Source organism: Artemia franciscana, chromosome 3 (assembly GCF_032884065.1).
Source record: "Artemia franciscana chromosome 3, ASM3288406v1, whole genome shotgun sequence".
Taxonomy (NCBI): Eukaryota; Metazoa; Arthropoda; class Branchiopoda; order Anostraca; family Artemiidae; genus Artemia; species Artemia franciscana.
The window spans coordinates 40,050,546-40,065,803 of NC_088865.1; the positions used below are offsets into that span (position 1 = coordinate 40,050,546).

The following is a 15,258-nucleotide window of genomic DNA, read 5'->3' on the forward strand; positions in this document are numbered from 1 at the left end:
AATTTTTGATGAAAGTAGTTTTTTTTAAAGTACTCAATAATATTCTTACTGCAGAATTTCGGGCTGAGGGAAAGGGGTATTACTGTTCATATGAACGGAAATCTGCGTGACTTTTGGTCTTCTATGTGGATGGAACCATCGAGACGTCTACAATAGGACTGTTTAATGTTAAAATACGTTATATACATGTTTTTACATACATTGTTGTATGTAGGAAAAAAGAAATATTACCATTAAAACTCACTGAAAAAGACTCCAATAGTTCTTGCCCCCCTAAAAAAATACAGCAAGGCTCATGATGCCCTGCCTCACAATTTCAACCTCTCATTATTAGACATCACGAATGCGCTGCCGTGTGGTATCACTTCCTCTGTAGATGGGAAGCTTCTATAGCAACTTGGTCGTCTTTGGGTCAAATTCGTAGTTTGGCGCCACCGTATGGCAGAAAATACTCCTTTCCTATGATACAATCTTTTTAGTCACTTAAAAAGGACACTAGAACTTTTATTTCTGTCCGAATGAGCCCTCTCTCGATCTTCTAGAACCATTGGTTCGACACCATTACCGATGGAAAAAACAACAACAAGAACAGACAAACACACATGGGTGATCTTTCTTATGGCAAAAGAAATGCATAATTTCACGTTTCTACAGATAGGAGTGAAACAGGTTCTCAGATATGCTAAATCTAATGGTGTCATTTTCACTTGCATAGTTTTTTAGGGGTATTTTCCCTCTTGTTTGAAAATCAGGTATATTTTTTTTCAGGCTCGTAGCTTTTGATGGGTAACGTTAAAATTTTATGAGATTGATATATTCGGAATCAGCACAAGAAGCCAATTCTTTTGCTGTATTAGTTTTATTTTATGAAAATTGTTTTTTTAGAGTTTTGGTTACTATCGGCTTGAGACTATTTTATCCACACAACTGTTTAAAGGTAAAAATACACAGCCTATTTTGATGGTAATGATAGTTTGACAATATGTAGTTTAATAATAGTGGTGACAGTAAACCAATATGAGGCTAATTATCATAACAAAAATTGGATGCACTATGTTGACAAAAAACTGTCCTCGGTTTTTATTTAATCTGTACAATTGTTTAAGGGTAAAAGTGCGTAGTATAGTTTGACAGTAATGTGTTAGAAGAGTTTGATGGCATTGGAGGCAAGGCCGTATCCAGGAGCGGGGGCGGGTCTGAACCTCCCTCCCACCCAAAATTTTTATGCGACACGTATAAACGTAACAAAAGTGCAGGTAAACGAGTTTTTGATGCGTTTTTTAATCTTTTTCTTTACATTTAAATGAATTGATTTTCTGAAGCTTTAATCTTCGAAGGATATTTAATCCCTTATACAGACGAATGAAAATGCTTAAAAAAATCAAACATTTTTTTCTTCTCTTATTTTCCTTCCCCGTTTTAAAGGAAACACTACATAAAAAGTTTTAAGATTCACCAGAATATAAATCCAAAGTATCCTGTAAAAGTTTTACGCTAATGCTTATAAGGCTATAAAGGTCAGAAATAGATAAATATTTTTTTGGGATAAGGGAATATAATTTTGGAAATGGAATATAAAGTGTACGATGATAGCTCTAAAACTATTGTGACAGGAATAAAATTTGTATAAATTCCCCTTAAGATTTTGCGAAGGAGCTGCATGTAGCAAAGATTTTGTTCTACTTACTCAAAGAAAATACAAGTATTAGTTACTCCTATTCTTCAGTTGTGTTTTGTTTGTTTTTGATTTGTCGACTTTGTGCAATTGGGGTATTTAATTTTGGCTAGGGAGTGCCCACTTTCCGCCATCTGGTTTACATCTCAGAATGACACGTGTGTTGCACTATTCTGCCCTGCATGAAACAGTTTCCCCCATGTTTGGCATAGTTTCCGCCACAGTTGGCAAAGTCCCCTCTACACTTGGAACGCTTCAACCATGCTTGGCACGTTCCATTTGGTGTACATCTTTGCTGAAAATTGGCGCCCCCTCGAATTTTGAGGAAATCATTTAGGAAAACGAAATCATCGTATCAAGATATTTCTTGTTAAAAATATGATATTCTAGTGAGAAATCTCCGGTTGATGGCTTATAAGGGCGCTTACATAGGTTTCTATTTTGTGAGGAGGGGGAGGGGTTAATGTAAAAATGTGGTGGATTATTTGGAAATATTTCAAGATAATGAACAAGTTTTTTAGTCCCTAAACCGTAAACATCGTTGAAACCCCAAAAATCGTAAAAACTCGTTAATGGAAAAATTGCGGGGAAGCTGTGGCCTCCATAATTTGTACAATGTTGCTTAAGTTTACCTATAGCAATGGAAGAATCAGACATGTTGGGAATTCAACTGAGATGCCAGTCATTTGCTCTGTCATCTTCAGACTTGTCTTACATTGAAATTAAGAACCAAGTAAGGCATTCGACTGGAGTGGGCCACATTCCCCCCACCTGGTGTACATCTCAGAACCCCACTGCTGCTGCATAGTTCCGCCACGCTTGGCAGAGTTTCTGCCAGGCAAGGTACAATTTTTCCTATTCTTGACACTGTTTCTGTAACGCTTGGCATATTTCCGTCACGCTTGGCATGCACCACCTGGTATAAGTGATATCTGAAGCTGAGCAGCCCCTCAATTCGACCGTTCAAAATATTTCTTGAATGCTCATCGATTTTTGTTCATCAATAGCTGGAGGTGAGCCTAAATACGTATCTCTGATTACAGGCATTGCTTCGGCTTCAACGAATTTTTCAATAAATTCCCTCTAAGTGTGGGCTCGTACCAGGAATACAATCGTAAAATATTTCAACGGTTATAAATGGATCATTACTCCACGTTACACTAAGCCACCTAAGGCCAACATACCTACGCACATTCCTTCCCTTTCCAATCCATGTAAAGTCCCCATCTCTCCACCCTCCCAAGAAGTTCCCTTTTCTGTCGACTCTTTACTTACGAAACCCTTCGACTCCTTTCTCTCATTATAGTCCAAGAAAGTGGGACTGAGCCACATTTTTTGCACGACTTACTGTCAAAGATACGGTCAGTCAGACGGACACCATAAACGATCTAAAGGCAATTTCTATGGGAAAAATCTAGCAAATTCCGTTCAGTCTTTCTGAGCGCCCACGTTTCAGGCATTAATATCTCTATTTAATTTCATTTGAAAAAATTAAATACTTCCATTTCTATTTCCTTTCATTTGAAAAACTACCTATTTTTTATGCTATCCTCTGATTTAAGAGGAGTGCCATCTTCTTGAAACAGTAAAGATCGGGAGGTATACCTTGGTGGTTGCAAACGAATATTAATATAGTTTTGAGTATAGCCTCTTGATTCCATGTGTCGCTCACAAATGTCATAGCCTCCAGCTAAAGCAGGAGGTTTTACATATAGAATGTTTCCCACATCAACTCCTTGAACAAAAGGACGTATTTCAAAGTGTATTCTATGTTCGTTTATTTTCACAGTGCCCTTTTCCCAGTTTTCAACCACACCTGCACAAAAAGCACACTGGACCTGGTCGCTGTGACCTCCAAAGAAAAATCCAGCTTCTGCGAGTTCTTTGGTATTGATGAAACTCTTTGACCACATTCCATTAAATTTCCTTAGTCTAACGCCGTCTCGAGAGAGAGAGAGAGAGAGAGAGAGAGAGAGGAGAGAGAGAGAGAGAGAGAGAGAGAGAGAGAGAGAGAGAGAGAGAGAGAGAGAGAGAGAGAGAGAGAGAGAGAGAGAGAGAGAGAGAGAGAGAGAGAGAGAGAGAGAGAGAGAGAGAGAGAGAGAGAGAGAGAGAGAGAGAGAGAGAGAGAGAGAGAGAGAGAGAGAGAGAAAGAGAAAGAGAGAGGGAGAGAGAGAGAGAGAGAGGGTGGGAGAGAAAAAAAGAAGCAACCAGCCTCTCTGACACACAGGCACAAAATCCTGTCTAACCACCATGCCGTCGAAATTTCTCTGAACGTTTGGATCCTATTCACCGAAACACCCGTCTTCTTACATCATTCTCTCAGGCATAGACTGTGAGTATAATTATGTCTTAACTTTTTAGCTTGTGTGAATTTAACATTGAACTGACCTAAAAACGTTTCACTTTCCTTGTCTTCTTGTTCTTTGCATATTCAGTATCATGACGAAAAAAGAAACAGTTTCAACATATTACCGCTTTTGTGAGTATTTTTCTTAACAGTTAAAAACACATACAAACAGACAGCGTTAGACACACAAACACACAAAGACAGACACAGAGACAAGCAAACATCCTCTCGGGCACACATGCTCGGAGAGAAAGAGAGAGAGAGAGAGAGAGAGAGAGAGAGAGAGAGAGAGAGAGAGAGAGAGAGAGAGAGAGAGAGAGAGAGAGAGAGAGAGAGAGAGAGAGAGAGAGAGAGAGAGAGAGAGAGAGAGAGAGAGAGAGAGAGAGAGAGAGAGAGAGAGGTACAAACACACTTAGACTGACACAGAAACAAGTAACTCCCGGTCACATACACAGGCATATGCGAGAGAGACAAGCAAACATTTGCTCAGACGCACAGAGAGAGAGAGAGAGGGACAAAAATATATATACACAGACAGAGTCAGACACACAAACATAGAAAGACAGACACAGGGACAAGCAAACACCCGGTCAGATACACGGGCACAGAGAGAGAGAAAAAAGATTTAATAAAAGCAATTTTGAGTGCAACAATTTCAGCTACTTGGTAAATTCTGAGTTTTAATTGTAGACTGAGTATTAAAAATTAAATGAATGCACTTTGGCATATAACAAATTCAGCTTGTAGGTAAATTCCAAATCTCTTCCTGCCGTCTGAGTATAAAAAATTTAATGAAAGCACCTTTGACTACAATAAATTCAGTTAGTTAATAAATTATGAGTTTTTTATTTCCTGGCTGAGTACAAAAAAATTAAATAAAGGCATTTTGCATGCAACAAACTCAGCAAGTAGGTAATTCCAAGTGTCTTAGTTGCTGACTGAGTGCCAAAAATTTAATAAAAGTACTTTTGACCACAATAAACTCAGGTAGTTGATAAATTCCCTGTGTTTTAGTTGCTAGTTAACTGCTTTCAAGTTTGGTTCGTTTACGTTCACTTAGCGTTGCCCACCACGCTAAGTCAACGTAAACGAGCCTAACTTGAAACCAGATACTCTTTGTAATCCATTTGTCGGTAATGAAACACTCACAATTTACCAGCTCGCTGAATTTGTTGTAGTTAAAACTGCTTTTATGATTTTTCGGTACTCAGCCAGCGACTAAAACAGTCGGAATTTGTCAACTGCATGAGTTTATTGTAGTCAAAATTGCTTTTATTATATTTTTGATACTCAGTCACTAACTGAGACACTCGGAATTTACCTGCTAGTTGAGTTCGTTGTATGCAAAACTGCTTTTATTCAATTTTTTTGATAGTCACCAATTAAAAGACTCGGAATTCATCAAGTAGCTGAGTTTTTATGCAAAAGTGTATCTAATTAATTTTTGATGCTCAGTAACCAATTAAATGACTCGAAATTCACCAAGTAGCTGAGTTTGTTGTAGCCAAAAATGCTTTTATTAATATTATTGGTACTCAGTCAGCAACTAAAACACTCAGAACTTATCAACTACCTGAGTTTATTATAGTCAAAAGTGCTTTTTAAATTTTTGATACTCAGTCAGCAACTAAGATACTTTTAATTTACCTACTAGCTGAGTTTGTTATATGCAAAAGTGCTTTTATTTAATTTCTGGTACTGAGTCACCAATTAAAATACTAGGAATTGACCAAGTATCTGTGTTTGTTGCCCTCAAAAGTGCTTCTATTAGATATTTTTAATACGGGATCGGTAACTAAAATATTCGGAATTTGCAAGCAAGTTAAGTTTGTTTTAGTCAAAAGTGATGTCATTAATTTTTGGTACTCAGCCTGTAACTAAAACACTCGGAATTTAGTACCTGAGTTTAGTTTAGTCAAAAGTGCTTTTATTTTAATTTTTTAAACTCAGTTAGCAAGCTTGAAGTCTTTAAGTATCCTTAGAGACTAGATGCAATCACTAATGCTCTGAACTGACTCCTAATCCAACGATTCACACTCTTAGGATGTCAAATTAAAGTGCCGTACTGGGCAACAGTACTCTAGAGACAGGCGTTTGAAGCTTCTATGGATATGGAGGAGGTCCGGGGAAGGGACCCCCTCTCATTCCGGACTTCATGGCTGAAGTCCAGAGTTCCTTCTGTTTACCATAGTGTTGACTTGTTTTTCCCATCAAAGGTAAGAAGGACATCGAAGACCGGATTTTCGTAGGAGACGAAAAGCTGTTGAGCAATTCACCAAAGCCTGTAACTCGTTATGATAGCTTTTCACTCAAATATGTTTTGTTTGAACATATTTTCACCTAACATGAACGTATTTTTACTTAAATATGTTAAATAATTCAAGCCTGAAATAACTTAAAAAATTCAAACCTTTCACTTTAATATGTTGCTTGTCTAAGCAATTTTTCAGTTTTATTTACACTCTCTTCAACCACTTCTGCAGAATAAGTATATGAACCCTTTTTAGCAACACCAGTTACCACCATCACGGTGAAGCCAGACGTGGTTTTGGAAGCAGTGAGAAAACTGATTGATGAGGAAAATGGACGTGAAGTGGCTACAAATGGCAATAGCCATCAAACAGAGTGGTGTTTTATCGACAGTAAGCATTTCTTTATTTTCATTGTTGGGGCTTGTGGCAGAATAGGCTGTTTAATCTCAACCTAACTTTAAGAAAGACAACAGCTTATGTCGCAATTAATGTTTCTGAGGATCCGAAACCAATATTAATTCTAAGGGAAGGAAAAATTGAAGGGTTTTTATATTATTTTTGCTACAGTATTTACAAAAAAGTGGATTTGAATCTATGACAAACTTTGTCAGAAGTTATAGTTAATGTGTTGATTGTGTACTTTCTCAAAATTCAGCATTAACTCGTTTCTGCAGATGTGGAAAAAGAGTGGTCCCTAAATTCTTGCCGTAAACACATTTAACAGAAACTGATGCCCAACCAAAATTCTGTGAGAACTAAGAAATATTGTTGATTGTTTGTTATACTAGTACCTATTTATTATCAGAGAGATGCTTGTGAGTCTATTTGTTAATTTGCTTGTAGAATTTGTTTATTCGTATTTTTACTCCATAAATCCATAGAAAAGATTAACTTGTATTTAAACCTTGTATATTGACAAACAATCGGGTACTTCTTCCTGTGGTTATTCCTGGGGTACCCCCTCTTTCTCTTTGCTTGAGTGCAGTTTTATTACAGTATTTTCCTCTAGATTTACAGTAGATCTGTTGATCAAATCTTTATGTATAGTTTTTGTAATTAGTAGTTTAATAAAGCAAGTCTTAGTCTCTTGCTTTTAATTCATCTTAATTTTCTTGTGCGATTCTTTCGTGGAAGTTTTCTCATTTGTGAAGTTTTTTCATTGATAGTAACTATTTGTTGACTCTTATTTTTAATTAACCAATTACTTCAAATGATTGTCACCTTCCAATTCAAGAGAATCCGGCATTCTTAACAGCGACGATTTCAATGGGCAGGACAAACCTTGGGCTTGAATGCTCAGCGGTCTCTTCGCCTGAAAGGAGTTCAATCCAGTTTTCATGCACTATTCCCGTGGATTAGACAAAGAATTGGGGCAAGTTCATCTCAGTTCTCTTCCGTAAATCGATCCGAGCAAATGGAAAATAAGGTCATTAGAACTTGAGAATGCCAACGCAGCTCCTCCTTAAATCCTAGATATGCCAATGACTCCTTTTTGACCACCTGATAATTAAATTCCATATTTTCAACAATCGTGATTTGATAAATAATCCATATTCAGTGTTGATCTAAAGTTTATTTAAAAGGATCTTAATTAAAATTCAAGCAATTTATTTGCTAATGAAACTATCATCTTTTTTATAAATTAATTAAAGTCAAACTTAAAACGGTCAGAAATTATCGCAAAAGAGAGTGGAGCTAAGACCCTCTAAGCCCTCTAAAGACTGTAGAGTCATTTATGCTTTACTATTTCCTACAACGTCAACATTTGTCGAACTAATGTCAACATCATAACATTTGTCTAACTAATGAAAGTAGACTGACTGTTAAATATGTAATCATTTTCATTCTTGGAAGTCTCAGTAATTTTGGATTTATTAACGTTAGAAGAGAAAAAAAACATACTACCACGGAAAAAAAATGTACGACCATATTTTTCCTCAAACATAATTGTCCTTTATAAGCTCCCCTTCGTCCCCGAAAGTCAGAATTTAAAATCTACGTTATCCCTCCATTCAATATTTCCTCAGATTTCCAGTTGTGTCCCTTTGGCTGTTAACCTATACCCTTCGCCGTACCTGAGATACTGCACATATGACCTTTTGAGAACCTGGATGCACATAGTATCTTTTATCTTTATTCAATATCCATTCATCATTCCTGAAAGTTACAACTTAATACCCTTACTTGTGGGTGAGATATTGTAGATATTCCTTTTTGACAATACGGCTGCACATAGAGTCTTTAGATGTAGTTCCACATTTTCCTCAAGATTTCCTGAAAGTTTGAACAATCCTTAGATATTCCTAACATATTGCAGATACTCCTTTTTGACAGCCTAGATGCAAATGATATCTTTGGACTTAGTTCTACGTCCATTTCAACATTACCTGAAAGTTTCAACTTAATATCCTTAACCATTGCTGATATGTTACAGATGCACCGTTTTGACAGCCTGGATAAATACAGTGTCTCTTGATCTAGCGTCTTTACTTTTAGTGTCTTTGATCAACATCCGCTTAGTATACTCTGAAACTATCAACTTAATATCCTTAGCCGTTCCTCAGATATTGCAGATATGCCCTTTGGACAGCCTGGAAGCGCATGCTTTCTTTTCGTCTAGTTTAACATCTGCATTCTCTGGAAGTTTCAACATTTTATCTTTATATGTTCCTGAAGTATTGCAGATACACCCTTTTGAGCCCTTGGATGTGCATAGTGTCTGCTGATTTAGTTCGGCATCCCCATCAACATTCCGTGGAAGTTTCAACGTTTTAGTTATTCCTGGGATTTTGCGCATATGTCGTTTTGACAACCTGGATGTACCAATTGTGTTTTGATCTAGTTCATCTCTTACAACTTGTCCCGATAGTTTCAACGAAATTACCTTAGTTGTTTCTTAGACGCCCATTTTATAATCTGGATACACATAATGTCTTTTGATTCAGTCCAATATTCTCCTCAACGTCTCCTGAAACTTTCGCCTTAATACCCATGGGCTTTTTGAGTATCTAGTATCAAAGATCCCCACTTCCTAATAATAAAAACTAAATATGTAAGCAATGGGCAGCTTTCATACTTTATAGCCCTTACCCCATGGGCTCGCGGGGTTATCCCTAGAGGCATAGACGGCTATCTCAAAACTTTGATTGCATGTCTTTCAATGTTGAGGGGAGAGCAGTAGGTAAAAAAGCACGTGGTAGGGGGACTGGCTGCCCTCCCATCACTCTCGATTCTTAAAAAGGCTAGAACTTTCAGTTTCCTGTCCCCCATCCAAAGTTTGTACGATCATTTCTTCCATTCAAAGTGGTCGGGACCAAAGCAGAAATAATATATTGAAGCCCGTTCTTTGCTCAGGCAGCACTGTTGCGCTGCTGATGCCGCCGCATTTGCAGCAAGATTTTAGGATTTACATTATTTAATTTTTACTTTGTGCTCCTTGATGTGAACGCTACATAAAAGAATTTTTTCTTTAATAGCAGACCTAACGTTTGGCGAATCTTTACATTTTCATCTCGGGCAGACAAGGCAATTTTTTTCAGAAATCTTGCATCTGAGGTATTTCCTAAGAAGAAACGAGTTGTAAGGAAGGTGTACTGCCGACCCTATCCTCTTTAGCTACTCCCGTGGCAGTGCCGCTTGCTCGAGCTACTGTTTCTTTTTTTAATTAAATAAAAGTCAGCACAGCAGTCTAAACCTTTAAGAAAGGAAATTAACCGAACGTCATTTTAAATATACCCTAGAGGTGGGAAATAATTTTTTAGTTTATATGATTTATGTTTTTCTTCTTCTGATTCTGAAATACTCCAAAGCATTTGCATATTTGAAGTCCTTGAATGAACTCAACTCTAACTCATCTGGGAATTTTTCACCGGGAAACTAAGCTACTCCTTTTTGATCTCTTGAGAAAATAAACGTTAAGATGGGTACAACGACAGGAAAGCTGCAAAGCGTTATGGAAACGGAATTGCTAGAAAATGAAAATTATTTAAATCAATCGAGGTCAGCTAAAGCTACGGTGTCCTAGAAAAGTGATGGGTTGAGATACGTCACCAGAACGTTGTCTAGCGAAGCACTGGAGTAGGTTTCCTAGAGAACGTCAGTGTCACCGTAACGTTAAATAGTGGTGCGGTCAGAATCATGACAACCGTCATAGTGGTAACAAACAGTTATGGGACGCTTTTCGCGTGTAATGGTGACCGTTTTATTTAAAACGATGAGTGATTTTGTCAAATCAGTTTAAATAGTTGAATAGTTAAAAAGTATAAATAGTTTTAAAAATGTTTAATTAGTTTACAAAACTGTAAAATAAGGATCCCCATCCAAAGAAATCTGCTAATATTTTTGTAGTGGCGGACTATTTCAATGCAATTGCATATTTAAGGCTTTAAAGCAAGTTTAATTCGAATTTGTCATCAGGAAACTAGCCTGTTTTGTCTTAATTTCTTGAAAAAAAAAAAAAAAATGATGGGTGACAAATACAGGACAGGTGAAAAGTGTTATCGAAATAGAATTGTAAAAAATGAAAGCTGTTTAAGTGAACTGAAGTCATCTAAGATACTGTTTAAAGTAGACTGTAATTTTCCTAAAATGTTTTAGAACATTGAGAAAGAAAGAAATGAGTATATATGCTACGGTGAACGACCGAAATCTGGTAAATGTCGACGTTCACCGGTGAATGTCCGAAATTCCTTGTTCTCTGCTTAGATTCAGTCAGGTTTGCTAATCAGCTTTGTCAGTCTTACGCATGCGCTAAAAGTTAAAGTCAGGCTAGGCTGGGTTAGACTAGGTGAGGTTAAATTAGGTTATAAATCGCAGAAATTAGTTAAAAACCTAACCTAACCTGTCACCATTAAACCTTGCATAAAACTGAAACAGCCTACTGACAAACCTGACTCAATCTAAGTAGAAAAAAAAAAGAATTTCGGACATTGACCGGTGAATGTCGACATTCACCAATTTCAGGCATTCATGGTAACATGTATGAAGTCCTCTCTAGTTTTCAGATAAAGGCGCTTCAAATTAAAAGAATCAGATTTAATTAGCAATTACTTCTTAAAAAAGAAAATAAGAATTCTTACGAATGTTTATGTAGTGACAGAATAGTTCGAAGCTGTTATATATTGATGCTTTAAAACAAGTTCAGTTTAACAAGAAAAATATTAGATGTGTGACAACGACAGGATAAAGACGTTGTAAGATGATTTATCCAAGTAGAACTAATGAACATAGTTGAAATTAGCTGTTGTCAGCTAAGGTAAAGAAATGAGTATATATGCTACGGTGAACGACCGAAATCTGGTAAATGTCGACGTTCACCGGTGAATGTCCGAAATTCCTTGTTCTCTGCTTAGATTCAGTCAGGTTTGCTAATCAGCTTTGTCAGTCTTACGCATGCGCTAAAAGTTAAAGTCAGGCTAGGCTGGGTTAGACTAGGTGAGGTTAAATTAGGTTATAAATCGCAGAAATTAGTTAAAAACCTAACCTAACCTGTCACCATTAAACCTTGCATAAAACTGAAACAGCCTACTGACAAACCTGACTCAATCTAAGTAGAAAAAAAAAGAATTTCGGACATTGACCGGTGAATGTCGACATTCACCAATTTCAGGCATTCATGGTAACATGTATGAAGTCCTCTCTAGTTTTCAGATAAAGGCGCTTCAAATTAAAAGGAACAGGTTTAATTAGCAATTACTTCTTAAAAAAGAAAATAAGAATTCTTACGAATGTTTATGTAGTGACAGAATAGTTCGAAGCTGTTATATATTGATGCTTTAAAACAAGTTCAGTTTAACAAGAAAAACATTAGATGTGTGACAACGACAGGATAAAGACGTTGTAAGATGATTTATCCAAGTAGAACTAATGAACATAGTTGAAATTAGCTGTTGTCAGCTAAGGTAAACTTGAAACTGGAATGCAACTGGGCATTTGTTTGTTTGTTCACTTGTTATATTTTCTTTTGCTTTTTTTAGGGGTGATCGTATCGACCGAGTGATCCTAGAATATCGGGAAAGGACTCATGCGAACGGAAAAAGTTCTAGCTCTCTTTCTAAGTGACCAAAAAGAATGAAGGGCAACTAGACCTCCTCCCACGCCCTTTTGTTTCCCAAAATCGTCCAATCAGAATTTTGAGATACACATTTTGTTTGGCATAGTTGAAAGGCTCAATAGCTATTCCATTGGAGATAACTTGACCCCCTACAGCCCATAGGGAAAGTCTTTAAGTTATAAAATTTGCCCGTTGTTTACGTATAGTATTGGTTATGGAAAGCTTGCATACATGTCTCGGGTAGGGGGGTGGGGAATTTTTTGCTGGGGTATTTTCCTCGGGGATAATTTTCCATAGAGGTGGAAGTTTCCAGAAGGGTGAACTTTTCTGGGGAAATTTAAACTGGGAGAATTTTAAACCGGGGGCCAGAATTCCTATATGAAATTATTTGTATTTGTCTTGCATTCTCTTTGTCGACTCAATTTTGCGCGTGGAGATGTTAACGGTAATTTCCTGGGGGCAAGTTTTCACCTGGGTTGAATTTTCTATGGGATACATCCATGGAGGGGCAGCCAGATTTCCTTGCTTTATCCAATAAACGATTAGAAATTGAATAAACAAAATTTTTTCAACTGAAAGTAAGCAACAACATTAAAACTTTAAACGAACAGAAATTATTACGTATATGAGGGGAGTTTCCCCCTTCTCAACACCTCGCTCTTTACGCTAAAGTTCGATTTTCGTCCCAATTCTCTAAGAACGACTCTTGAATCACAAGGGTCGTTTAATTAGACCAATAAGAATCATTTTTAAAAGCACTAAAAAACTTTAGAGTGAAGAGCGTGAACTCCCCTCATATACGTACTAATTTCTTTGATTTTTTATTTTATTTAAGTAACTAAAACCGTGACTGGAATCATGGCTGCCTAGTGTCCTTGAGGAGTTTGGTTCCCAAGAAGTTTATTGTCAAGCAAAAGCCAGAGGATATTCAGGAATTTCAGCTTTAGATCAAGTTTAGAAACTGCAAAACGGGTATTTTAACTGTCAGCATTAATGGCAGCACTTACCCCAGTATCCAGTATCGATCCTGCCAGTCTTTGATTTACAAATATAAAATCAATAAGCGTAGCCACCTGACTATCATGTACATACCATAGCTTGTGGGGCATTTTATGGCCAATTACTGCTGTAATCAATGCAAGATCATTGTGCTACAAAATTTGAGCAATACATTAGCCTTACCATTTTCTTTTCTGCACCATAATTACTTATCAAGGATACTACTTATCCTGTGTGTACCAGCATGGGTTTTAAGTATCCTAATAAATACGTCTGTCTATGTCTAATGAATATTGCTAACACTGTTTTTTGTGGTTTTCATTTGTTTTAGTGGGCTTTTCGGCCTGGACAATCTCTTTCTCGCTATTTTATTTATTATAGCTTGTCCCCTCATCATAGTGTAATATTCGCAGTTGCGAAAAAACAATTAATCGAAAGTAAAATACCTGCGATTGCTTTTGCAGGACGCTAGCTCTTGTTGATAGGAATTTATTGACATGTGCTGGAAACCATGTAGGGAACAAAATGGGCATAGGCATACGAAAAGCCCTTCACTTGACGGAAGCTCCTAAAATGTTGCTATCTGGTTGTAAGCCGGCTGAAGTACATTGTGTAGACATGAGAAGGAGTGATGAGCCTGTGACCTGCATCAGTAGGAGCCATTGTTTTTCTTGAGGTTCTAATAATTTCGGTGTTTAAAATAACAATAAAATTTTGACATGGATCATTGTGGTGTTGAAAGACAACCTAAGACATTTTAAACTGAACTTACTCTGAGCTATAGAAACTCATCTCCCCGGTTTATGAAACAGGAAATTAGGCTATGCATAATTTACTTTTTCATGGGAAGGATTGGGTATATAAGTCAGGAATAAGACTTATGATGAGCAAAGAAGCTTCTAAATCTTGTTTAGGTTTATGAAGTTGTTATTTACAGGAATCCAATTGCCTACTTTATGACCGTTTTTGTTCGTTTTAAGTTTTAATGCTGCTCCTCACTTTCAGTAGAAAAAACTTTTCATATTTATTTTTTCATTGTTTTTTCAAATAATGCTAGAAATTCCTGCGCCCCCTTCATTGAAATTCTCTTCCCCCATGACAAGTTTCTCCATGAAAATATCCTCCCACTTACCCCCCTCAAATCTCCCCCCTAAACAAAAAAAAATCCCCCTTAAAACGTCTATACACTTCCCAGTAACCATTACTATATGTAAACACAGGTCAAAGTTTGTAACTTGCAGCCCCTCCCACGGGGATTGCGGAGGAATAAGTCGTCCCTAAAGACATGGTTATTAGGTTTTTCGACTATGATGAATAAAATGGTTATCTCAGAATTTTGATCCGGTGACTTTTGGGAAAAGTGGGAGGGGGTCTAGGTGCCCTCCAAATTTTTTGGTCACTTAAAAAGGGCACTAGAACTTTTAATTTCCGTTAGAATGAGCCCTATCGCGACATTTGAGGACCACTCAGTCGATACGATCACCCCTAGGGAAAAACAACAAAAAAAGAAATAAACACGCATCCGTGATCTGTCTTCTGGCAAAAAATGTGAAATTCCACATTTTTGTAGATAGGAGCTTGAAACTTCTACAATTTGGTTCTCTGATGCGCTGAATTTGATGGTGTGATTTTCGTTAAGATTGTTTGACTTTTAAGGGGCGTAACCCCCTATTTTCTAAAATGAGGCAAATTTCCACAGGCTCGCAACATTTGATGGGTATAACTCATCTTGATGAAACTTATATATTTAAAATCAGAATTAAAATGCAATTCTTTTGATGTAACTATTGGTATTAAAATTCCATTTTTTAGAGTTTCGGTTACTATTGAGCTGGGTCGCTCCTTACTACAGTTCGTTACCACGAACTGTTTGATTAAAGACGAAAACCTACTAAGAAGCAATAAATTAAGACGGAATAAAAGCTTGTGCGAT

The 15,258-nt window shown here is 37.0% G+C and overlaps 1 protein-coding gene across 6 annotated transcripts in view; it reads left to right on the plus strand.

Moving 5' to 3' along the window:
* Positions 1–15,258, plus strand: part of LOC136025260 (eye-specific diacylglycerol kinase-like) — a 266,512-nt gene that overhangs the window by 199,805 nt on the left and 51,449 nt on the right. For all 6 annotated transcript variants that reach the window (XM_065701114.1, XM_065701112.1, XM_065701109.1 and 3 more), the window contains exon 14: positions 6,530–6,664. In XM_065701114.1, the coding sequence (XP_065557186.1) occupies positions 6,530–6,664 (135 nt within the window). The remainder of the gene's footprint in view (positions 1–6,529; positions 6,665–15,258) is intronic.